A 27,428-nucleotide genomic window follows, 5' to 3' on the forward strand; every position below is an offset into this window, starting at 1 on the left:
GAATACGGAGAATGGGAAGTAACAGGATTACTTCCCCAGTTTGTGTCCAGTACAGAGGTACAAATGTCTCACTTGACCTACATATTCCACCACTTGACCTACACAACAGGCCTTCCCAGATATTTATTTCTGTCCTGATGGAAAACATCCCCTAAACCTGTGACAACGAGGGGTTGTCTGCCCTGCTGAGATTCAGTAAAGCCACCAAAGCCTTCCTGGACTCACAGACCTGCTCCTGGGCTCAAGGAAGAACACAAGTGGTCCACCAAGAGGGACTGAAGAGCCTCAGCAAGCCTGCTGAATTCCAGGAGGTGACTCCTGGTGGCTTCAATGTGCTCCAGCCATGCGGTACAGCTGTGTACTAACAGCTTCACCTGCTACCCCGTCACGGAAATTCGCACAGCTGGGCATAAGTTCTTGGATGGAACTTGGGCTTTTTTAACTCAGGGAAGACTCTTCTGCTGAGGCCAGAACGGTCAGGGTTTGTTACGATCACACTTTCATCAGCAAGAGCTTTGCCGCTGCCAGGGTTGATCTTCTGGAAGAAACCTCTCCCCTGAGCTCCACCTGCCTTCCCCTGTCTCCCTCCCACAGGCACCAAAGGATGCTGCCTTTGTCCCAGCGCAGAAAGCAAGCAAATGCCAAAGCCTCTGTTTCTTGTTTCCCAGCCCACATTAGCAATGGGCGGACAGCTCAGCTCCCTGAAATTCCTTGTGGGATACAGCTTCTCCTGAGGGAATGTGCTTCTATTGCGCAGCAGTGGATTCTAGCGACGGCATTGCTCATTATCAATCCCTAATGAACCGCAAGCAGTTTTCACTTGTTCGCTAGCTTTTCATTTGGCTTGCGTGCATTTTTTAGATAATGTTTATGCACACTGATGGCATACTGCAAAAACATATAAACACGCGACGTTTATCACGGTGTGATAAAATGAAGTCTCATTTAAGCAAACATTGGCTCAGGGGCCAACTTTCAGGGTAGTGGCAATCTTTTATAGTAGTCATAAACTCCAGCATTTATAACTGATACACTGACAAGCTCCTGCTTACAACAGTGAGCATTACCACCACAAACCGCTACAATCTGGAGTACTTTCCAACACCCTGCATCAGTTGTTCACTGTACAATGTCAGCCAGTTACTCAATTAACAAGGCAACAAACAGCTGTATTGAAGTGCATTTCCAAATCGGTTAAGACAGTCTCCAAATCGGTTAAGACCACAGGCAGAAATGCTCGACTTGAGCAACACGTCACCTGCAGAGAACGTGAGCTGGATCTGCTCCTCGATGACCTCCAAGGCAATGAAGTCGTGCTTCTCATTAAAACGCCCATTGTAGAGGAGGAGAGCATTCCTCTCCCTGGTCGCAAACCTGGAATGCAGAGACGAGGGGTTAGCTCCTGCTCAACGGCTTATGAATTAAAGACTGACGGTCAAGTCGCCCAGAAGAAAGGCAGCATTATAGTTAGCAGAAAAACAAGCCTTTGCATCTTCTTCAGACAGAAAATTATAAAATTGAGCCAGCGGTAGGATAAATCTATTCCTTCAAAATTGAGAGAGGCAAGCAAGATGGAAATTACAGAAATTCACTCTGCAGAGATCGGCTGCGGATGCTGACCATCCCAAAGGGTAAAATTAGTCAGACGCATGATGCAGCGTGAGTATCTGGCACTTGCCAAACAGTAGCACTTACTACACTTTGCAAACAGTTTGAAAACTAGAAAGCATTTTCACATCAAAGGGGGGATACTTGCTGCCTGCTTGCTGTCTAAATGCTACAGGGTACAAGGAGAGTCATCAACTGATTAAAAAGAATCTGATGGCAAGACAAGGGGAAAAGAAAGATAAGAGTTACTTTAATAACGCCACATAGACAATCGGGGTTCATCAATCAACAAGTCAGTCAATCGAAAGGAAGGAAAATAAACACTTAAATGATTCCAATAAATCAGTGCCAATGGGTGTTTTTTGGTTTTATTTTTCTTGTGCTTCTAATATGGGATGTATCACACCTTTCCTGTTGAAAAAGAGGCAACCCCACTTTTAAAGATGCCTGATTATTTTGTCAGCAAGTAGCTTTTTTTGCAAATTTCTGAGTTGTGTGTATTTTATAATTTTAAATTGAATCCTATTATCTTTGGGGATTTACACACAGCTTTCATCTGCTTCGAAATGCAAAAAAATTATTACACTTCACATAAGCATTTTTACAACAATTAATATTATACGAAGAGAGAAAGAGAGAGAAACCATCGGAATTTCTTGTGTTTCCAAATGGCAGTGTAGTTTGATTTTGTATCTTGAACTTCAGGAAATACGCCTGATTTAAATTAACCCGCTTTTCCAACAAATGAATCAAATGCTGAACACAGCTAACGAAAACTGCCTTCCATGGAGAGAAGAAATGACTCTTGTGTCTCTCATGTCTACTAGCAAGACTCTCATGCGATGCAACAAAACCCACATTCAGAGACGTGAAAGAAGCAATATTTAGAATATCAAGGTCTGGTATTTGAAATAAAATTCAAAACTAAAGAATATTTTCTAACAAAAGTTGTTTGTCATACATATGTATGTTGTCCATCAAACTGAATAAAGACCTTTCAGAACCAGGAGCCTGAATTGAAGCTAAATGGAAATGGGAATTTTTTTATTCCATACATTTTTTATTATTTTTGAAGGAGAATGCATTATTCTGGTTCAAAACACAGAAGTCAAAATTTTGACATTTCCAATAAAACACAAACTTCAAAGAATATCTGTTGTAGTCCATCAAAATATTAACATTATTAAGCTATTTTTTATATTTCTTTACTCGGTGTGTGCTCAGCTCCATTCTTTGCCACTAGTCAAAAGCATCCTTTGTATCATGCTAAAAGTTAGAGCACTTCTGCTCTTGAACTTGTCTGGTTATCACCGGCTGGGGAAAAATACAGTTTTTTAACAGAAGGGATATTTTTAATCCGAGGACACAGGAAACAAAAGACACTTTCTTAGAAAATTTTGAATAGTGAGAAAACCTCTCCACTGATAGTGCCTCTTGGAGTGAAGAAGTAGCAAGTGTTGGAAGGAAGCAAGGAAGATGTATAATGTTGGGAGCAGAAAAACATGCCTGGTCAGTAACCTAAATACTTTTTTTTAAAAAAATCACATTTTAGTTATGAGACTGGACAAGGCAAACATGCTGCTCTTTGTCAGGAGTGGGCCATGAGTCACTTAAGGCTGAGGGCAGCCAAAGACCCTGGGATTTTACAAATGCTCCCAAATCACAAAATCTGTAATGGCAGCTCATTGTCTAGTCAAACTTCTAATTCTTGCTTATCCTCACGCAATGTTTTCCATCTGCACTGAAGGATAACAACAAGTGCAGATAAAAGTGAACTTCAGGTATGAGAAGCTAAATGTATCCCAGACAGTGTAGGATGAACCCCATGATGGTCTAGACTTTTTATAATCACACTAGGTGGACTGAGCAGTGTTTAGCTCATGATTAAGACTAAATATGCCATCTTGGTTTTAAAGACGGTGCAGAAACCATGGTGGAAGCACTACCTCACTACAGTAGTCTGCTGCTTTTCAGTAACCCCTACACAGAGCATTTGAGTCACTTTAACTTGAAGCACCCTACGTGTCACAGATCTGCTCCTTAAAGCCTGAAAAACGACACCGCGTGGCTTCGGGGACAAGCCAAGGGTAGTGCAGGTAATTTACGCTGGCAGCCAGCCCAGACTGCTCCTTTGTTTGCACTCACTGTAAGTCTGACAAGTCCAACAGAGCCTTTTGCTCCTCAGCTTTTCTAAAACGATCTTCACAGGCGCACCTCTTCTCTGCCTTGGCATGCAAACCACGTCTGTGTTTTCTGATTTAACCAAAATGTCAAGATTCTATAAAATTTCATACCTTGGGATTAAGGCAGATGAAGGATAAAACGGAAATAAGCTGCCTGGCTCCTGACAGATGTGAAACACCAGGTAACTGCTGGGTGCTGGATGGGACATGGTGTCCTCCCTGAGCACTTTCTCTGGATAGACACACAAACGTATTTGTCGTTTTGGCTCTTGTTGTACCTGTCAACAAATCCCCGGCCTTGCCCTTTGGGGTTGAGCTAACACGTTTTGTGCTATTTACTCACAGTCAACCGCGAGGGAGAACCAAAGGTCAATCCTGACCATCTAAACCATCTAAATCATGGGAAAAGCTGTAAACCCAGCCCCTCTCCGAAGAAGAGGCGTGTGTGCACCTGGAGCTCTGGCTCCATGGCAGGCAAGCCCTATTCCTGCCCAAGATGTCTTCCCCAAAAGAGGGTTTTTTCCCCTGGGATGTGTAAGCCAGGGGAGGAGAGCCCTGGTCCACTCGGAGTGGCCACCACCATCGCTCCCCTTGCCTCCCTGAGTGTCCCCACGGGAAAAGTGACAGCCACTGCAGGAGAAGATTGATCAACGTGGGGATGTTGAGGCAGATGGGATGGCGATGAGGCTGGTTGTACCTGGTAGCTGGGATGGGACCAGAAGCACGAGCTGGGTGTGAAGGCCAAGAGGAGTGAGGTGAGGAGCTGGGACAGTTGGGGTTGTCCCAAGCACAAGGCTGGGAACTGACGGAGAGCAAGGACCTGAAGAGGACCAGCCCGTGCTCAGCCATGGCCCGACGAGACCAGGTCCTCTCACAGGCTGGGAAACAAGAGGAGGGAAGAGCGCTCCCAAATGAGCAACATGAACAGGTTGGCTCTGGAGGTGGCCTCAAAGTCAGGAGGCCAAAAGCTCAACTAGTAAGAGTGTTGAACCCACCGCCCACCCTCGTGCCTCTCCAGCTGAGAGCTGCTGAGCGGTGGCCAGAGACCCTGGTGTCCCCTCTCCCTGTGCCAGTGCCCCCAGCTGCAGCAGAGGAAGGTCAGGAGATGGCACCTCAGCAGCATCCTCAGCGGGGCAGAAAATCAAACGCTTTCAAACAACACAACTGCGCCCAACTCGCAGGAGTCACTGTCAGCAATCCCCCAGAGTGACCTCTACACTTAAGAGAATTTGGTTGGTGACAATATTTAACAAACACCTCCCCAAGCTCAAGCAGAGAAGCCACCAGCCACAGAGCCCTTCCCCACCAGGACTTACATGAGGGAAACGGTGAAGTGGAAGCGCTGCCGCAGCCCCTTGAAGGTGATGAAGGACTGCGGGGGGAAGCTCCTGGTGGTCATCTCGCAGTATGGCCGCTCGTATTCGCCCGGCGGACACTCGCACTTGAAGCCCCCGATCAGCAGGTTCACGCAGGTTCCTCCGTTCTTGCACACCCCCGGAGCGCAGCGGCCGGAGCGCGCGTTCACCTCGCAGTACTCTCCTGCAAGGGGACAAGCAGACGTCAGGGACACCTCACCGCAGCAGCAAGCTGTGATGCTCAGAGTGTTTCTGCTAAAGGTTAAGCTGCTTCCAAAGTTCTGCACCTGACCCGCTCTGCAATCAAGGCACAAGCCTGTAATTGCAGGGGGTAAGGGTGCTGCATCGTCTTTCAAGTCTGAATTTTCAGGGGAGTGCGGGATATGATTTGCTGAGCAATCCTCTTGCAAATAACCAACAACGTTGGCCCCAGTTTTCAGATTCCTTGGCTGCTGCCAGACCTGGTGATAAATATAAAGCTGGTGACAGACAGATCTATATGGGAGGAGGTAACACCAACAGTTAAAAACTTACACACTCTCTGTCAACCAAAATATGTGTAAATTGTTCTGGCGTTTCACTATGGGTTGGAAATTGTGTCAACAGATAAGTGTTTGCACTTCGCCTCGAGTGGAATTTGGCTTTGCTGCCCATGGCAGCGGCAGGGCACGGCTGAGCTCGCGACAATGGTTGCAAAATGTGTATAGAAAGAATAAGCAGGATACCAATGACATACATATTGCTTCCACCTTTTCCCATGTACCCTGCAGGTGACAGCCATCTTCTGAACTCTTCAGAGATGGGCACAGTAACTCCCTGCAGAAATTATGGATTCATTGTACTGGTTGCTGAACCTGTTTGTCTTTATTAACTCAGAAGTCTGTATTAAGGTGTGTTAAATGCAATACTAAAGAATGAGGTGTCTTCCTCTGTATGTATGCCGTAATTTTTCCTGTGTTTGCCCAAAATCTGAGAGTGAATCACAATTTTAAAATATAACATACAGAGGATATTCACTTCAAAAAATCTGCTGCAGTTGGGACAAAAGCAGCTGCTGAATTAATCATTGTACAGGAAGCTAAACCCTCTATGTGAGTTAATTAGTTAACATTTATGTTTTGGCATGTGTATTCCTAAGGTATAAAGCATGTTCAGATCCTGCATGTAAAACTCTTCAGAGAAACTGAAGATGGCATATATAGTTGAATTTTACCCAGTAACAGTGTCTGACAAGTAAATGTAGAGCAAAACTACTCAACACAGCCAGCTGAAGGAATGAATGTACTTGCAACAGTTTGATATTTGCATGATTACTCACTACCAGATTATACAATCACATTAATTCAAGCACAGTTAAAACCGTGCAAATGCATTCCTGGAGGAAAGTAAAAGCAGCAGGAGCTGTGGGCAGTGACTCACAAACAAAGGCAAATTAAAGCAGAAAGTTTTGCTCCAGTCACTGCCCCCGCAGCCCTGCTCCTGCGGGTTCCCATGCCAAAGCTGCCCGCGCTGCCGCATCCAGACCTGGATGTGCGCCTCTTTTTTACACCACGTTGTATTTTGCAACGGTTTGCAGCTGGTTTAGCCACTGCTCCAGGGGCAGCGATCTCTGAGACAAGGTGAGGTGGACAGCCCAGCCACTGTGGCTCTCCAGCTTTGCTGCCGCATCCACATCACGCGCCTTTCAAGCAGGTACGATTTATGCCAGCAAAATGCAGGAGCAAATACAAGAGTGCTGTGACCATGCTGCCAGCCAAATGCACATCCCATCCAGGTGGGCTCAGCCCCGGAGGACCCACCTCTGGTCCTGCTTTGTGCTCTCCACGATGAGCTGAGCCACCACACAACTGCCTCCTGACCAACGCATTTGTCTGTCTCCTGGCAAACAATAGACTGGGGTGTTTCCGTATATTTGAAAGGGATGTGATACAAAGCACAGGGGAGCTGAACACATCTCTCATGCAGTTAACAAATTATGAAATAAATCTTTCCCATCATTCTAGAGGGAGTGCAATCCAAAACCTCTGAAGTAATAAACCATATAGCGGAGAGTTCAGCTTCGGGCCTGTGCTTAGAGCTTCTCTGATTCATCGCTGATGTTCCCATATTCCTCACTTCACCGCATTAAGTTGAAATGCTGTGAAAACCATTTGATAAATATCCTCCTGTTTCCATTTATTAACTATAAGTATCAGGCACGATTATGTGAATACACCTACCATAGTACTTTAAAATGCTCTACAACGTGTTTCTTTTGTGAGAAATTATATATATATATCTCATCCAAGAGGGAAAATTCCCTCAGTGTATTGGATATGCCAAACAAAGCACACACACACATCAGATGAACTAAGAGAATACTACAGAAAGCACTTCTTGATGATCTGCTGCACAAGCACAGCCCATCCCCCTTAACACACACATATTATGTACCAAAACTCTCAAAAAAATGGACAAACACAGTTCCTGAAGAAAGATTAAACAGAGGCTTGTTGCTTTAAAAAAAATAGTAGGGTATTCTGTGAAATAACTCTCCAACTCAGAGAGGAATGCAATCTTCAAGGCTTTCTGAAAACAGAATGATATATTTGGCAAAAGCAAATAACGCACAGGCTTGAATACACAGCAAGAAAAAGGAGCGAGCTAAAAGGACAGATTCCTGGCACTGTAGCATGCTGTGGAAATGCCATGGCAATACGGAGGTGGAATATAAAAGCCTAAGCTGGAAGCCACTGGTGCTTCTGTATTAATTCTGCAATATAAGAAGAACGTACAGACCACTTGTTTAGATACCTATACAGGCATACAACTATTTAAGAGAAAAGAAAGCTTACAGAAAAGTGCTACTGAATTATGTTTTGACTGCTTTTCATTGTGATACTTAAGTAATTTAAAAGAAGGTAGTTCGACTTTAAATAAGATCCTTTGTCCTATATTCATTCAGTTGTAGCATCATTGATGTCCCAGTTACTAAAATTATTCTGAATTCTCTTTAGTTTGTAATGTAAATGAGAACTGCATTTGATGCATATTCTTTGATGTTGAATTTTCATATTTTATGTATATTTACCAAAATATATGAAAATGGCAGTTTTGAAATCTCTACAGTAACTCCAAGATATCACTGTGCTTCAAGGCACAAAGGTCTACTAAGAAGCTTGATAAATCCCTATTTACCCTTTTTTCCCAAAGTAAAAAAAGTGCCTGAAATTATGTAGAAATGTGGCATTTTTGGTGTTATGAAGTAGCTACGTGAGCAAGTATTTGAGGCAGGGCTTTAATCAGGGGGACCCAACTAACCCCTTCTGCAAGACAACACACCTTTGTGTAGCTCCTGGGTTTGTCACTTCCAAGGGCGGCCACCTCACCCTGGACACATCTCCATCCCACCACAGCACCACTTTGAGGCATGGCCTGAAAAGTGCCCTCAAAATTTGAACCGAAGCCTGCATGGACGTGAAGGACAGGCTGGTTGCTGGCTGGAGCCCAAGCTGGAAGGGAAGAGCTACTTGAGGAGCTGCAAAAGGAAAGCTGAAGGGATCTGCATCCACCAGCCCCGGGGATGAAACGCGCCTGTGTGCCTGCAGGGTCGGAGGGATGTCTTGCATTCTGGTGGGAAAAAATAGTACAGAAGGAGGGAGAGCTGCTGTGCAGCGAGGGTCTGGAGGGTGATAAGAGCACAGCCCAGACAGTCAGCACACAGCCTGGGGTCGGTCTGCAACGCTGGCGATGCCGGCATGGCTCACCCCCTCACCCAGCCCGCGAAACTCCCCTTCGCTCCTCACGGCATTTCCTTGGCTATTATAATTTCATTTTTCACACTGGCCAGCATTTTAGGAATCACTTTAAAAACTGCTTACATATCACAACCTTGTGAAATCCAAGCAGGAGATGTGAAGTTTAGTCCCTCCAGCTGCTATATGTAAAGCATGCACTGTCAGATAACACAGGCTACGGCTGCCTGTTATCTGCCGGCAGATTCCTGGGCTTCGAAAAAATTCTGGCCCTAGCCAGCATATGGTTCACTGTTACAGGACAGTAGCTGATCTTATTTGCTCTCAATTAATGTTGGTGACTCTTAAAACTACAGGTTCTGTGGTTTTTACACAGCCCTTTATGTAGTGCTTCCTGGTCTTAAAGCTCTTGAGATCACAACGTGATAGTTGCTTTCGACACTGCTTCTTCCTCTCAGCCATCATGTACCTCTTTTTCAATTTTAGGACTAACTTTACGAAGATGTTAATCATAAAATTTCTCCTTTTAATTTTACGTAGGTGAGGACAGTCGTGTATCAGGTGTAACATAACCAGACCAGGCAAAGGAAAAGACCGGCTAGAAGATCTGGTCCTCCTCTGACCTATTCCAAACAAAATAATGGAAGAGTTCAATGAATAAACAATAAATGATGATTGAAAAAGTGAAAAGAAATACAAATATACTATTTGAAAAACGAAAAATTAGCCTCACAATTGCAAATACCTTGTGAGCTCAACATTATGTGTTTCAATCAGCACACTGGTGTGCATCAATGAGCCAGGCTTTGCAGAAATCTGCCTGTGGTTTTGTTGGTGAGTTGCTTGACCTTGCAATGACAGACAACGTATAATGTTAGAAAGCTTGCTGGAAACAACATGATGGCATTAGCATAAACACAGAATTACTCTACACTTCAGTTTACTGCAACATATTTCTACAACATCCCTGTTTAGGAAATAGCCCTCAAAAATTTGTACTATTCTCCAATTGTTTTCAACTGAAATACTACATTAAATATTTATGTGAAGCAGCAGACCTGCACTGATGTTCTTCTTTTTTTCCAGTTTTCCTAGGCACACATTAATTTTTCACTCAGCACCCGTAATTGTTTGACTTGAACTGATTCTTCTCTCCTTTCCTTCATCCTGTCATTTGCTCTAGATACATATTAATCTTGTTCTCCATGTTTGTAGTTGGTTCACCTGAATGGAAAGCATTTTGAGAAGGTGATTTAAGGAGCCGGCCTAAAATGATGTACTTTAAAGTAGAAAGGAGAAACGATAAGAAATAGGACAAGTAAATTCTTCAGAGAATTCCCATTGACCCATTGCCCTAATAAAAGAATAACTGTCATTAAGAATGTATTTTCTATCTTGCACATTATGGGAAAATCAATGCTTCTTTTCCTTTAGTAACTAAACCACTACTAACCTTAAATGACAAATGGCACTAAAGCAATTAGTGCCCTAAGTAATAAGAAGGCTGTTAAAACAAATTAGCTGCAGAATCAGCCTGAAAATCTCTACTGGGACAAGAGATAAAGAAGTTGGGATCCAACACACCCACTTTAGAGGTAGTTTCATCATAGTTCCGGCTGAGTGGGAGTTACCATAGTTCCCTCCTTTCCCCAAACTCCTTTCACTTCCCTCCCCATCCCATGTGTTGGCACTCAATGTAATCCTGCAGTTGACTGATTTGTAGAGCTAAGATGGCAAAAGACCATCCATTTCTTTATTGTAGGGTTAGTGATCTTCTGATTAGGTCCGTCCTAGAACTGATGGAAGAATAGCAGAGCAGGCACAAGGGAAGGAGGCGGGACCATGCACCAGGAATAAGAATGAAGGAATGGTCTTGGAAAGGTTTAACTGTTATAGAAATACAGCTTTAAGTGTACGCTAACGTGTGAGTGTAGTGGTTCATGCTTGACTTCGGTGAAATGGATCGACACCTTCAGTAGATAACCCACCTCTCTCCACTGCCTGTGAAGGGATATACTGCAGGAAAATTTGCCTAAAATGTAAGTGCAAGTCAAATAATAAAAACGAATGCTGGATTTAAATAATAAAAATGAATGGATTTAAATAATAAAAATGAATGCAGAGGGAAATTCATGACTTCAGGGGCTCTATGGTGCATGAGCCTACTCTCAGAACCTTCTGGGAGAAGTCAGCCTTACCTCCCAGCAAATGCCACTTACCAATGAAACATTACACAACTAAACAAACAAGCAAAAATCTGCTGGTTTTGTGAGAGAAGTTAGAGAGCGGTTACCCAGAAAAAGTAACCAAGTCATTCTGAATGAAGGAGAAGCTGGATCAAAGAGAAGTCAGAAGCCACTGGTGTACTAGTGACTAATTAGGAGACAACTATACCCATGTACCATTTTACGCAGATGACTCAAAAGTGCTACTTGAAGAGCAGACGCAAAATCTGTGTCCCTTAGAAATCAATGGCCAGACCCCTCGTGCCACTTGAGAGAGGCCGTGCAGATGCGTTCACTGGACTCAGTACCAACACTGACAGTCGTCACTTCATGAGGCTCCTACGTTACGCTGCTGCTGTGTTCAAATTTGAAAATATACTTTGGTCTTTCCTTTAACCTCTTCATTTATGTTTTTAGAATTGGGACTGATCTAGAAAAATTAGTATCAGCCCCAACACTCTTACAGAAAGAAACACCAGCTTAAGGTCCATTTTGGGGTCCGCTCCTACCCTTTGCTTTTTTGCTCTTTTTGCCATTTTCTGCACTACAAAGGCAGATTATAACAAACAGGCTAAACTAAAATAATACATAAATACATAAGCACACATCAAATACAGAGACATACACTCACGCTGTTCAGGAATAAATCCCGGTGACTCGTAATGACAGCTGTCTTTCGTAATTTAAGTTGCTAACCGTTCCAGATTTAACAAGATGTATTTGCAAGAAAGTAACCTGTATTTAAAACAGTAAGCAAAACAACAAAAACATTCCTCTCACACACACTATATATATATCTCTATATATAGCTTGCCAAATAGCTCTCTGAGGTGATAGAAAATGATCCTATAATAAGATACTGAGGAAATCACTGTTTTCTCTCTGGATCTGGTTTAAGTTTTCTGTGGGCATAAGCACTAAGCTCTGAGCTGGTGGGAAGAGAGGGCGCAGAATTCCCAGTGCTCTCTTGGCTATTTGTATCATCCCTCTCCTTTATGATCACCCTTCTTCCTTCCTTGTGCCTTCTTCCACAAAGTTCTCCCCGGGCATCCCTGATAACTCACAAAACAGATTTCCAAAAATCATGAGACTGGGCTAAGTAAAAGTCATGAGATCTTTAATCATGAGATGCTCTGAATAATGAACATGGGAGGCTTTTTATTTTCTTTCATTTGCCTCTGAAGCTGTGGGTGGCATTTGCTGGCCCCAAGGCATGTGAAAACTTTTGATGGTCAAATTCCAGCCTGAAAAACATGACCGAAACGGGCTGCTCTGAGGGAGCTCCCATTCCCACTCCCACCCCAACAGGAAGATGCTACTCAACCTTTCCCATCTCTTCTTCCCACCAGGGTCCTTGGGGATGGTATCTGCACCATGGCCGCTCTTGGGTCCTGCGAGCTCCTGGGAGGAGGATGACCATGAGGAAAAATGCCCTGGCCAAGCAGACAAGGGGAAGGCCAGGACCCCATCCCACCTCCTGATCCCTCCCCCTAGCAACCAAGCTAAACCATATTTTACAAAGGCCAGAGCAGGGAAAGGTCCCCATCTCTCAAACTGATGCACTGCACAGGCAGAGCAGCCACGAAAACGGTACCCGGCCCCTGGCCAGTCCAAAGCCAGGCCCAGGATCCCACACACAGCACCAGCCTGAGCAAAGATGTTCCTCGTCTCCTCCCCTTCCCCCCTTCCCTGGTCGCAAAACAAAGCAGAACAAAAGACACCCTGCAGGGATGGGTGGACGAATGAATGATTTGGGATTTTTTTTTTTGTGGTTTTGCATTTAAATGAGAAGGAATAATTGGGGGAAAAAAGAAACAATACTGAGGAGGATTAGCGATATTTGGGGCACATCTGTTGGAGAAATGAATTAGTCTGTGGATTCCACAAATTATGAGCACATTCTCAAGATGATATATGCTCGGTCTGCATGGTCACTGGACCTTCCTTCAACTTCCACCAGTGCTGGCAGGAACAGAGAAAAGCCATGACCAGGTCCTCAATACCTGTGCTCTCTTCCTCATATGGTTGTTGAGGATTAAAAATTCTCAGTCATTAAGCTTCCGCTCTGCCTACACCAGATAGCTCGCCTTTCACCTTCCAGCAGCAAGGCCACGAGCGGTGCGAGCACCAGAAGCGGGACCAACACTTATCGCAAGTATTGCGATTTTTTTTTCCTATGGCGCTCTGATGAGTGAAGAGCCAGACCCTACAGTAAAACAGAGGTGCACGCAATGTGCCTGGCTTCTCCCCATCCCCTGCTCCCATGGCACTGGATGTAATCACCCCAGGCTTCTGAGGAGATGCTGAGGAAAAGCACTCTTGGAATGTGTTAGATGCAGCCGAGGACAATGAGAAATAAAACCTTCAGCCTGCCACAGCTACCCACCAGCAATTTTTTGAGCTATGAGATACAACAGCTAATTTCTTAATGTCTTAATCTTTACTCTTGGCTGATTTTACGACTATCTCTAAGCTCTGTAAATTATTGAACCAATTGTTGTAATGTACAGTGCCCTCACAAGGTGACATCTCCCTCTGCATTTGACCTGTTAAAGCTTTAGAGACCTCTTTACGTTCTGTCTCTCGTCCAGGACTATACATGGCACAAATCTGCACAAGAGAAAAAAGAAACACACTGAATTTTCCAGTTGATGTTGAGTTCTGTGGAAGGTTTATATGTAAGACAATTTATCATGATGCAATTTGCATCGATTTAAGGTAAGACATGGTGATGAAGCAGTGCTTTTCAAAAGCCTGAGCTTTATCTCTGGATGTATTTAGTAGGGGGAAAACATTAGTGTAGATGTCAAAGATAAAACCCAAATTAGATTGTGCCATTGTGTCTACAATTTGCATTATGTCTTACTTGGAATAAAATATCTTCCTAAAAATCCCACCTTAAAACCAATGAGAAACCTGGAGATATAAGAACAAAACACACCTCTGCATTCCACAGTTATATTCATTTACAGAGGAATATCCTTCCCTTATTTCTAAGAGAAACAACCACCCTCTACTGTATATATACCTCTGACAGTGTATTTTTTTTCTCTGCTCTCTGTGCCACTTGATTCACCTCCAGGAGCGTTACTCGAGGGGCACATGGAGGGCACCCTGCTTGCGGGACACGTTCCCTTCGGGACAACCTTTGCAGCCTGGTCCGTATTTGCATCCCTGCGCACCTGCAGGCACTTGGGCCTGGGAACCAGCCGCCGTGCCCGGTTCTCACCTCCTTCCACAGGCAGAAGCCAGAAGGAACAAGGGCACCCACAGACTCGGTGTGCCTCTGCTCAGATGACAAAAACGACTGTTTCACCATGCAAAGCTGCGATTTTCAGTGGGCACTGAATGCCACCGCTGGCACCGCTGATTCCCAAGGCTGTCGTTCCACAGGCCATTATGGCCTTTTCCAAATACTTGAAGCATTTACCTGAATGAGGAAAGCAAGGAAGGCGTGGTGGCTGTGCCAGGGCCGTGTGTGCAATAACATCTTTTATCAAGAGGAACTCGGGGGTCAGAAAACCAGACGTGCTTCCAGGCACCGTCCCGCTTCGCGCTGACTCTCACCCTGGTTTCCCTCAGCTGCTTCCACAGCGCAGGACACCAAAGGCTGCGACTCCCAGTTCCCAAACCCGTAGCGAAAAGGAATGCCCTAGCACTTATTTTTGAGCAAGCTAACATCTTGAAGCGCTTGAAAACGGGAACATACCTGCAAATAGTTGACCTCAGAAAGAGAGGAAGAAAGAAAATGACCCAGGAATATGGCAAAAAGGACAGCAGGGTCTCCCTTTCAATGGCAAACATCACTGTGTTCTTTAGGAGAGTCCGGCCCTTATTCCACTAAGATCCCATTCAACTTTCTCCACGTAACTGTTACAGATTCGATGTTTCAGCTTCGAACAAGAGGCGAAGCACAGAAGAAACCATCTGCCCTGGTCCCCAGCAGCACGCTGGGATGAACTGCACAGGCAGCTAACTCTGCACACCTCCATTGAAAGAACACAGACGAGAGCCTGCATTTTGTGTTTTCCATAAACTACAAGTTCTCACAGGAAAATCTCACTCTCACATCTTCTGTGTCATCCAGTGCTATGGTAAAAATGACGGCATTTAGAAGCAGGCAGATCTCAAACTAAATCATGCCCCTTAATGTCCTAGGTGGTCCCAAAAGCTCCAGTGGAAAGAAGCGTAATGGCAAATTAGTGAGAATAATTGAAGAGAAGCCATAAAATATTAACAAAGCAACTGAAAAACATGCTTAAAGTAAATTTATTATTGTAATTGCATCTTAGGAGGCTAGGATTTCATAGCTTTATATTTTCATTTTATATGAGAAGTATTAGGTTAAAGGAAAGTTATACCTAAAAGCACTGTATCACTGTCCTTATTGTGGATTGTATGAGTTCGGAGGTGCTCGAGAGAGCAAATAGAACTGGCAAAAACAATCTGATGCTCATCAAACTTCCATTTGTCGTGTCTTGAAGGCAAATTTTGAAAAAAAAAAAAAAGCCCTTTGCTTGTCAAATGAAGAGGATTAGGGTGTAAAAAGATAATCCTATAATCTTACATTTTGGTAGCTTCAAAAATATTTAATATACAGGTCAAGAACATAAACTTAAAACAAAAAGCAACTTAACCAGAGAAGCTGACTTTTTCTTAATGACTCCTGAAAATGGCCAGGTAATGTCACATATCTTGCACAAAAAAATCTCAAGATCAATATATTTTTAAATCTACAGACTAGGCAGAAATTCAAAAGTTACTTTTAAAAAACCATTTTTAAACAGACTCATTAAAAATGAATCCAGTCAGCTTCCACAGCTTGTACTTAACTCTTGTGTTACAACAGTATAGTAGATTAAAATTCAGCCTTTTTGGAAAATACGTTTTCATTTTAAAGTCACTTCAAATGATTAACGTCTTGTTAGAGTTAATATACTTCATTGTATCATCTGTATACAATGAGTACAATTAATAATGTTTAATTATTAATATAAAACACTCATCTTCATGATAAAGTTTCTTACAATGTCCATATCAGTGCGCTGACCCCTTGAAGTTGGGTGGCCCTATCTAATTAAAATATTTTTTAAAATTATTGTATTGGAAAATGCAGTAAAATAACCTCTCACATGCTTAGCTACGGAGAATTTGAGACAGCCTGAAGTGAAGCATCTTCACCGCAGTTTTTAGAAACTGAAAATTCGGGCTGACGGCTGCTGGGGAAGCTGCGATTCGGGGGCGGCGCAGAGCAAACCCCGCCAGGAGGAGCCGGGCTGGGCCGCAGGCACCGAACCGTGATGCTCCGAACAAAAGGGCATTTGCCACAACAGTGGAGTTGTGGTTCCCACCGTGCCCCGCACAACTGTATTGCAGAACTGTAATTATCCTGATGTTCAGGGCCAAGTGTCTCAGTCTGGTGCTCAACTGTCGAAACCTTCAATCATCGTCACACAAAGAACAGACAAACAATAAACTACTTCATACTTTTTTCCTCCCTAACAGGACATTATCCTGATACCCTCATCTCTGCACCCAGTTGTCCTTCCTGCCACCTTCCTGTTGTTCATCTACTGATGAAAATAAAAATGTCTAACTTGGGAATTATAAATATGTACAGAAACCCCACGTTTTTTGCGTAATTCAGTTTTACTGAATGGTAAGGTGGCTTCCCAGTTTTGTTTCCCAGTTTTGTATTTACAGCAGCAGAAAACGAGTCCAGTTACCTTGTTCCTTGGAAGTTAAATTTCTTTTTTGTTTTGGAAGATCTAAAATATTTAATTCCAGCCTTCCTGGAATTCCTTTTATTAGCCTTCACCTCTGATCTGCTATGAACATCGTGAGGGGCTTTCCAGAACATGAGGCATATTGGAAAAAAATACTATCTCACTATGATTTTATCTTCCTCACAAATAACTTAAAGGCAAGGGGTTTTTTTATTTTGTTTTTTTCCTCTTTTCTCTTTTCCTCTTTCCCTATCTGATTTGTTTTCAGTGAGAAAAAAACCCAATCAAGACACCTAGCCATTGGCAAAAAAAACCCCCAAACACATAAAGGCTATAGACACTTAGCAAGTGCATGTTTTTATGTATTAGAATGCATTTGTGTGGCTTACGTGCAGTTTAAAATTTTATTCAGCTGACCCATTTGACATAAAAAAAAATCTATAACAAAAAACCCCAAGCCTTACATTACACAAGGCTCAACTTGGCTAAAGAAACAAAAACACCGTTGTAACCTATGGTCACAGAGAAGTTGGCCATTGCTTAATAAACTGCTATTTAAAATATTTTAATTAAAATAAACCTCAGTGTGTGTAGTTTCTCTCAGCTCGATGTTCTGCAATGCATATATACGTTCATAATTATGATGGTGTGTGGGAATTTAGCTACATCAGTGAGGAGGGGTTTTATATGTACCTATAAAATTATAATAAAAAAGCTCCACTTTGTGTAATTATGCTCCACCTTCCACATTTTTTTTTAAAGTTATACCAATGGAGATAAGCAAATTCATTACAACAAAGGTTTTCAAAAAGCCTGGGAGAATTGTGACTCCTATTTAGGTGTGGTAACAGGAATCCCATCAGCATAAAACCAGGAGTACAAGTCAAGAGCCTAAAACCTGCTGAAAATCGATGGAGCAAGATTAAAAAAAAAAATACATGTACAACAGGTTAAAGACAACAAAAGAGATTTCACGTATGCGAGAACAAAGAGGATCCTAAATTTAGGCTGGTTGTTACTGACCGGAATGCCCTGAGGGAACCCGAGGTGCTCAGCAGGTACCTCTCCCACCGAGCACCACCAGCCCATGAGCTCATACTCGCAGGACGTTTTCTTGCCAAGAGGTGGGACGGACAGGTGAGGCGCCAGAGGCAGGTACCCAGGCCAGGGCAGCAGTCTGCCTCGCTCACGTAAACCCAGCTGCCAGCAGCAAACATGAGATGGATGAGCTTGGCCTGGCTTCAGGCTCAAATGTGTTATTTTCACATCAGGGATTTAACGAAACTTCCCTTTAATGAAGCAGACTGAAGCCAACGGCAGGGGAGTTGGACTAGATGATCTCTAGAGGTCCCTTCCAACCCAAACCATCCCATGATTCTATAATTATACCTGGTCATTGGGGGTTGATATTAAACACCTACATTGTAGAAGAGCAGGGGTAGCACTTGTTCAACAGCAGCAATGCTGTCGCGCCGCGGTGTGTGCTCACGGGCCTCTCACGTCTGCAAGCTCCTTTACTTCACACAGCCAACAACTGAGAACCTGCCTTCTCTCCATCTTGTAATGTAACCGAACAGACATCAATGGCATTAATAGCGAGTAGATGTAAAAACGTCATTGCAGGCATGGAACCATCCTCAAACAGGTTATTGCCCAGGCTCTTTGGACACTGAATTTTAGCTACGTGCTACTTGAAATTATCAACAGTGGCAGAAAAAGCATAAAATCATCAGTGAAAAACTGTGCAGGTGACAAACGAGGAGAGCAGGTAAATGAAGAGAAGAACAGGCCAGCCACATAGTCATCTCAAGGAGAAGGAAAGGAACATAAGGTGTAATCAGTAAGGAGGATTTCCTAGACCCTGACCTGTTTGGAAGAGCTAAATTCATAAGTATATTGGAGATGAATTACTAAGGTGGCTTCTGAAGCCAGGCCTAAGTGATGACACTGGTGTGTGATCTGCTGCTTGCTTTTAAAAAGCCCCGTCACACTGCCACTGAGATAAGAACAGAAGTCTTGTCAAACCGTTCTAAAACTAATTAAGAAGAACAAACACAACATGAAGTCTGTAGCTAGGTTTCCACATGACAGCAAAGGACTTTGATCAGTGCAAGTATTTCCATGGGCGAGGAGGATAAGACAGGAGGCTCCAGAAGAGGCATCCGAACCCCTGGCACTCGCAGCACTTCAGCTGAATCAAAGATCATCCCACCTGCAGCATCTCGGGGCGGGGGGCGAAGGAGGGTTCATACATGACTGGGAAAACTTTCAAACTTTAAACAGTAGCTAGTTTATGCACATCGGGATGAGGGTAATGTGATAAAACTCTTTGCTGGGGTTTAGGAAAAGGCATGGCAGATTGACGTGAAGGCTGCAGGCCATTTACACTGTTTGAGAACTAAACCATCAACAAACACACCGCAGTAATCCAACTGGAAAAGGATTTTCGCATCCTGACAAGTGAGCATAGGTTGAAGATTAGCTGAAGGACATATCCTGCAGATAAAAATCCACTACAGAAGTGGTAGACCTCTTCAGTCACTCCTATGAATCTCCTATAAATTCCAGATGTCCAGTGCTCACCGCCTGTGGTTTAGTGACATGGACAGAAATATATTCAACAGAAATATGACAACATTTAAAAGTTTAATGGACTTCAGCTTTTGACTGTAATATATGAAAGTGTAACTTTACTCTCGTTATTATTCCAGTTATTTGTGGAGGCAAGCAGTCATGCAGTCATGCTGTCTGGGCCATAGCCTCAGGTCCAACCCAGCAACACTTGAGTTCAACCATAAGGCTGTGGTGTGCAAGTCCCATCTCTGCACACATTAACAGCGAGCCTGGCTGCAAAAACAAGCAAGGACCCCTTTTTAACACACACAATAAATCTCTGAGTTAAACACAGCAGGTGAGTGGGCAGGAGGCCTTCTGCTGAGAGTCTGTCAGGAAAGAAAAGCCTTTCATGGGGATCTCCTCCAGGTTTCTAGCTGTGGGCAGCCCAGGAATGGCCCATGGGAGTTGCCTTAGCTGCTCTGGAGTTCGCCATCGACTGCTTTTATGTGACCTGGAAGAGATGAAGATGCTGTGCCACAGCGTCCCATCGCTTTGGTGAGGGGGACAACACCCTCTTGCTCAAAGGGGTGTCTCACAGGCTTCCTTCACTCTTAGTAACAAGAGTCCACAGCGATCCTTGGATGTGTTTTGTACAGGTGCATCTTGCAATGATCTGAAGGCATGGTCAATGACAGTATATATACACCCAACAGCTTTGTCAGATGATACCTCTTAATCTGAGTATCCAAAACTAATACCTATTTTCAGGAATTCATGACATAAAATAGACGTTTCACTAAAAGGAAAGAAAGGAATGCAAATATCACAGTTGACTGCTGTGCTCTTCAAATGCAGCATGCACTGCCCAAGAGCCAATGGAAGACTTATTATCCGTGGCTAATTGCAAAGAATAGGTTGTATGGGTTCCTTACACGCTTAGATATTAAGTCAGCTCATGAGACAACATCTGGGGTTCATTGCTCTTTGGTATGGGTAAATGCAGCGGTCACAGGGGGAAACTCCGAAGTGCTGAGAGTAAGATTTATGAGACGCTATGTCTCACAGCACATAGCTGAGTGGTGAAGATCATTGTCCTGGTTTTGTTAAAAACAAGTTTCTCTTTTAGTGAATTTCCCTGTCAGCTAAAGTCTTCTTACTAACTGCAGTTTTCCTGAAAGTTAGGTACATATTTTGAAGACATAGCAATGGAATGCAAGGTCATTGATAATGATGCATCTTGCGAGATGTGCAAGCAGGAGGTGAACTGAAAATTGACCAACTAAAGTATTCCATCCCGTTCACGTCATACTTCGTATAAAAGTGGGGGATCACGAGGATCTTGTCCTTTTTCCTTATGGCCGACATTGGGAGAGGACCCTGCGAGTTGTCCCTGCGAACTGAGACCTAGTGACAGACTGAATCCAGCTCCGGTCGGCTGCAGAGTCCAGTCCAGGACTTCGGGTGCCGGCCCCACATCTGCCGGAGCAGCTGCCGGGACTTTCAAGATCGGTTTTGTATATTTTGTGTTATTTTCTCTATTTCTTATTAGTAGCATTAGTAAAACATTTTTAATTTTTTCCAACTCTCTTCTCTCTGTCCTTCTTTCCCTCCCAATCGCCTGTCCTGAGTGGGAAGCGGGGAGATGGAGGGGCTGAAGGGGAAAGGAGAGGAGAGGAGCTTAACAATACATCTGCCACGGTTTTATTGTCACCCCGCAATCAAACCACGACAACCATAAAAAGAGGAAAAGATGGACTTTTCCAGCTTTTGCACCAGTCATGCTCCGAAAAATGCTTGGAGGAGTTGGGCTCTGCTTCTGGACCATCCCCGGCGCTGCTGACGGGGTCCTCGCCAGCTGCCCAAGTGATGCGAGCCCCTGGGGCTCGGAAGGGGCCGCGGAACCTGACCAGAACCGACTGCTGCCAACCGCAGGGACGCGGCTCGCTCCACTCCCATGGGGATATCTGCTTATTCGATAAAGGCAGAAGAGGTCTGTCTTCTCAAAAATTTCATGCTGATGAGACAGAGAAAGTTGAAGATTGATGGAAAAGATGCTGCTGGGACATCCGTGCAGGGAGCAAAACTAAGGAGTACTAACCGTAAGGAAAGATCCTGTAAGCGTACATTCATCTCTCCGTCAGAGTGAAAAAGTTATGTCAGCTGCACAGCAATCAAAGGGAAATTGCGTTGCAGTTATGCATACCTAGCTCCACTACAAACATCAAAACAACGGCATGGCACAGCACTGCTGAAAAACGAGAAAAATTTCTAGACCTCCAATGTTACACAGAGCTTCACCAGAGTGCAACTACCCTACATAAGCTTTCTCACAGTGCTGCCATACAGAAACTGCAAGGAAAGGTAACCAGGTATTCCCCTCTGAGTGAAAGTTATTAAAAGGCTGGTAGTCGTCAGTCTTCCTTGACTTTTCCCACATCCAGGAGCAGCAGAAAAACTTCATTAAAAACTTATGACTTTCTGCAAATGGAGAAATACACAGCATTTAAATTCTGAAAATAGTGCAAATCACCCAGAACCCTCATAACTGTAATTATGTTTAAAGTCTTGAAAATGAATATACTATTTTTTACAGCATTAGACCTTGCCTAGGCTGCTTTCACCTCTTTATAAAAATGCACCTGGAATCCAGTAGCATAACTTTGGACTTGGACTAAGCAACATTGTTAAGGCAGCAATGACAGAAAACACTGTAGTACCTTCACTGCATTGCCATAACACTGGAATGAGGTATCACAGAGAGATGACCCACAAAGCTGTCCAATACTGTGGAAAACATCCCTACATTTACAGGAGTGTTTGGGAATTACAGAATTTCTTACTTGGTGTTTCGTGGCAAAGACAAACTTGGTTACAGCTGTTTGAAAGTTCTGGAAAAGCCCCCCAACCCAGCGAGGATAATTTTGTCCAGCCTTGTCATTGCAAAACCATGGCCTTTCATCAACTAAACAAGGAGTTAAAGGTGCAGTAAGGAACCTGAAGGGATCAAGTGAAGGTTTGCTGCACAGGATTTTGGCTGTTACACACCTGTGATCCCACTGCTCCAGCAGAGCTGCAGAAGTGTAGCTGAGAATGGAATTTCAGACCCTCTCATCCAAGATGAAACACTCATTACGGCTACCCTGGCTGCCAGATTTCTCTACTTGAAAGCTGAAATTCTCCCAAATAAATCTCTCCAGCCTGAAAAATGAGAATCTGGTATCAGACCGAGCTGGGAAATTACTATCTGAAGAATGGATATAAGTAAAGATAAGGCAGAAGCAAAACTTCACATTTACTTTTACTGCTATATGTTTGCACGAGCCAAACACCGAGAACTTTCTAAACAATATGAATAGGGACTCCTGGCACAATGCTGCAAAACCAGCTATAATTACCTTCTCATGACACAAAAGTCAGAATTCATGGTGGCCAAGTTAGATGTCATGATTTCTCATGTCAATATGGTATCAAAAAATAAATTAAGAGGAAAAAAATGTAACATGTAAAAGAACTCTAACTGCTGTATTTGATTACTATGAGATTTACAGCCCCTCAAGATTTCTCCCCTCTCTGAAGTGAAATCCAAGGAGAGATGCAGAGGATATGGGAAATTCTCCAACGATCTTTTCCCCTAGAAATTGCTCCTTGCTAGGGGTCAGGTAGCAAAGGAGGCAGCGAGAAAGCCCTGTGCTAAGGAGAACTGTGGGAACATTAAATCTCTTATTTCAGGGGTTATTTTTGTTGTTGTTGCTGTTGGTTTTGTTGTTGTTTAGGGTTTTTTTTGTTGTTGGGTTTTTTCCCCTTGAAGAGCTTTTGTTCTGTACAAATTACACTTTACTTTTTGGGAGCACAGACGCAGAGGAGAATGGTCGTGGCGGCTGCTGAGCAGAAGGACCACGAGCATCCAAGTGCAGCGAGAGCTGTGGGAAGACCCAGCGAGGGCAGGAGGCACTTGCTCATGGCAGGGCAGGAACCGTGGAAATTCACACCCCAAACGGTGGTGACTTATGGCCGCAGCTCTATAGGAGGTGCCGGGATGGGGCTGGAAGTACAGCTCATTCAGAATCTGCTGTGGCAACCACTCAATTACAGTTCATCTCAGCTGCTTCTGCGGCACTCAAAGATAAATGAAATACAGCTGAAAAAATTACACAGGCTTTCCAGAGTGTTCAAGTTCATTAAATTTGTTTGCTTAGCTTAAATTACATCCTTTAACCCTTTAGTCATGCACATTGCTCCCTGCCATCAATGGTGTGACTGTGTGTACATTGTTCACTTCTCTACACTAATTTGTATATAAAGAAAAGAAGTTAAAGGGGTCACTATTCTGAATAAACATGATTAAAAATTTGTGTCCTTCTGCACTCACGTCCTTACATCACAGGAAGTGAAGCTAATTCCCAATCACCCCAAACTACCCAGTAATCAGGTTTCAGAAATATCTTGTAGAAGCTCAGTTTACCTTTGTGCCCGTAACAGAAGAGTCCTGAAGACAGAGAAACTTTCATCATGTATAAATGACTAACAATTACATCAAAACAAATGGAGGGCTTCAAAGCGGGTTGGAAAAATGGGGGGAAATTCCATCCGATTAAGATAGGACATAATTATCTTCTACAGGAAATAAACACTATATTTTTAACAGGTGACCAGTCAGATAGAGTCAGTACAAGGCTATGATTGTGCAGTGATTTCTCATCGAGTTGCAGCGTATCTCCCCAGAGAGATGACAGATCTTAGCATCTTCTTGTAATTATTTTTTACATAGGCTTTTAATTGGGAATTGGAAACATGAGAGCTCCCAGAGCAGGCTGCATTTCATTGACTATTACCATTCGTATTTCATCTTTTACAGTTAATTCAAAGATTCATAAGTACCTCATACTGGTATGTTACTACACTGAGTTAATACTGTGGTAACATTTCAGTAGTACCAGAGTCTCCCAACTTTCAGCCGGAGCCAATGCACACTGCTGCTATTGAAACCAACCTGTGCTGTTTAAATACTAAATAGATATAAAATCTTGGTTGTTGCAAACAATAAATATTTATATACAAGCAGAAAACACAGTATTACGATTAACAGATATAAACTGAAATGGAAAATGGATATGAATGTGTTTAAAATACAAAAATCATACGTAAAACAACAAATCTTGAAGATTAGGACAAGATTCAATAACAGACCTTTGTAAAATACTTCTGGTAATAGATTACTTGTTCATAACATTTTCCACCTTGTTCTGCAAATGAAATGAAAACGAACCAACTAATGACCACGGTGTGTAGCTTTGATGGAAAAAACATTGTCATGCAATGTTGAGCCTAAAGGCACTAATGTAACAAACCAACCACAGAGTAGATGGTAAATGTCTACTGCATTTATTCAGCAATAAACCAAAAATATTCAATAATAATTGTATCAATTCAGAGGATAAGGGATTCCAGAGCCCTCTTGACCATGGTCGCTTGTGATTTGCCCTGGCCAACCTGACTGTGATCATGACCCCAAGTGTCCTTCCAAAGAATAAAGTGTTTCACTGAAGCACAGTTAGCTCTGAAACCTAAAGATGGCATGGCTATAAGCAGTGCTCACTGCTTAACTTCTGATCACTGTAATATCCTGGCAGCAGGACAGTTAATTTTTAACTCAACAACTATGCACTGAAAATACAGTTACAGATCAAATCTTTCTTTGTGTATGAATAATATGGTGCCTTTCCTCTAAATATGTACTGTGTTCTGACTACAGCATGAATTATTAAATATGTTTGTCAATTATTAATATAAGATTTTTCTCTTTCATTTTTAAAGTATATTTAGCCTTTTTTTTTTAAGATTTCTAGCAAGAGACCATCACAATCTGACACAGGAATGCATGTTATTCCAAAACTTAAGACGTGTATGAATTATCCCTATTTATATGCATATCTTTGTTTAATGAAACTCGCTACTTCTAACCATTCCTATAATAGTATAGGAATAGTATAACAGTACGTAAACAAGTTAAATGAAATTAACTGGTCATAAAATCTGTCCTGTGATGCCCAATGCTGTGTGTATTTTGCATTAGCTGTATGCAACAGATAATAGACCTTATAATGTATTTTGCTGTGTAAGTCATTTATGAGAAGCCTGGCAGGAAAATCACCCCTCAACAAAGACCAAATATCCCAACCAGCTCACAGCTCTATTCAGGGTTGCACCAGTCAGGCAAAAAGTTCATCTCTGTCCCCTTAGGAAGGTCCTGCTGCCCTGAACCCCACTCTGATCTCGGGAAGCATCTCCTGTCCCTCTTGCCAGGCAAAGGCCAGTTCACTTGCTGCTGCTATGTCCCTGCTCATTGACTGCTGGCTCCTTCCATCATCACATTTTTAATTACAGCCCTGAGCGAAAAGCCAAAGAAAGTGAAGGAAAACCCTTTGACCTAGAGGGCTGGATCCAGCCCAGTAGGCATACACATCATGTAGATATTTTTGCATGGAGACTTAAATAATTTATGTTTTCAATTTTTTATAACTTCAGCAGCGAGAGGCAGTGTTGGGAACATCCCCCTCTGCTTCACCCCTTGTTTGCGGGGTCACAGCAGACATTGCTGAGCCGTCAGCATAAATTATAGCCGGCAGCACGTCAGTGCAGAACACTTAAATGCATGTGCAATTTCAAATACATAAATAATCCTAGAAAACATTCAGCTAATATTTTTCCATAGCTTCTCAGGAGTATTTGAGAAGCAGCACTTTGATCTTTATTAGCTGTCAAGCCCATGATGAGGCAAAGTATGCTCCTCAGCAGGCTGCTGGAGACAGACCTGGCAGAAGATACGTCCTTCTGGAGTTTATCTGGACACTTACAAACTAGAACTGACTTGCAGTATTTCCCATAGATGTGTATTACTGCAGCTTCTTGGGACTATGACCCATCCTCATGCTCTGAGCTTATTGACAACCAAGAGCTGATGAGCTCCTATGATGGCTGTGCATCCCCCACTATGCCCTGATAGGAGGGGACTGCTAAGGGGCCAGGAAGGAGTTAACATGCAAACCCATGAACCAGGGAATGTGTCCCACCTTTTTCCTTCCAGATAAAAGCAATGCATTTGCATAAAGCGTTTTTAGCAGAAATTCACACCAGAGGAGTTGCTTCAGCAGCTGGTGGCCCCCTTGCACAGCCTGGAGCAATGGATGGTTCTTACCACCATGAGTGCATGGAGATACGAGACTTACCCTAAGTGACGTGTGACACTCACAAGCCTTCTCTGGACCAGAAGGCAGCAGCAGGAGTTTTTCTCCCCTTGACTAAGAATGTCAGCAATTTCAGCTTGACACAGAGCTGGCCTGGCTGGTGGTCTAACATATAAATCATGGGTCAAAGATAAGATAAACACATACCAGTGTAGTCCTCGTAGCATTCACAAGTGTAGCCCCCTTCTCGGCTCCGGCACAGCCCGTTGCTCCCGCAGGGGTTGGAGTAGCAGAGGTCAATCTCCGTCTCACAGTAGTCGCCTGTGAAGCCTGGGGGGCATCTGCACCGCAGCCCGTTGATGGGGTGGATGGGGCGGAACAGGACGGTGTTGGAGCTGATGAACGGGGCCGAGCTGTCGAACTTCAGGACGGAGACACACTTCATGTAGTTCTCACACGGCTCACGCAAGCAGATGTTGTCATCGAAGGGCAGCACCCTCTGGGTGGAAATCATGGTCAGCAGGGTCCTGTTGAGGTAGATCTGCTCCTGCAGGTCCTCGGAGGGGAAGAACTTGTTTCGAATGCCACCGGGGAGCAAAGCTGAGAAGGTCACGTTCAGGATATTGGAGCTGACATCTGTGTCATTTTGGATGTTAAAAACGAAGATGCCATCCTTGGCGGTGGAGAGTACTGTCGCCACCCCCTCCACAAACAGGGACAGGAGGGGAGAAAGGAACCTCTCCTGGGACATGTTCTCCAGCCGCACGGTGATACTGTTGGTGAGCATGTCATCCGTGATGATGGTGACACGCAGGGTGCAGATTGCCGTGACACTGTGGATGCCATCTGAAGGGAAG

General features: G+C 43.5%; 1 protein-coding gene across 1 annotated transcript in view; it reads right to left on the reverse strand.

The window, feature by feature from the left end:
- CELSR1 (cadherin EGF LAG seven-pass G-type receptor 1) overlaps positions 1–27,428 on the reverse strand; it is a 169,181-nt gene that overhangs the window by 70,584 nt on the left and 71,169 nt on the right. The window contains exons 2-4 of the mRNA XM_065632385.1: positions 26,779–27,417; positions 5,108–5,330; positions 1,259–1,374 (exon numbers count right to left, since the gene is read on the reverse strand). Coding sequence (XP_065488457.1) covers positions 1,259–1,374; positions 5,108–5,330; positions 26,779–27,417 — 978 coding nt within the window. The remainder of the gene's footprint in view (positions 1–1,258; positions 1,375–5,107; positions 5,331–26,778; positions 27,418–27,428) is intronic.

Source organism: Caloenas nicobarica, chromosome 1 (assembly GCF_036013445.1).
Source record: "Caloenas nicobarica isolate bCalNic1 chromosome 1, bCalNic1.hap1, whole genome shotgun sequence".
NCBI classification, from domain to species: domain Eukaryota; kingdom Metazoa; phylum Chordata; class Aves; order Columbiformes; family Columbidae; genus Caloenas; species Caloenas nicobarica.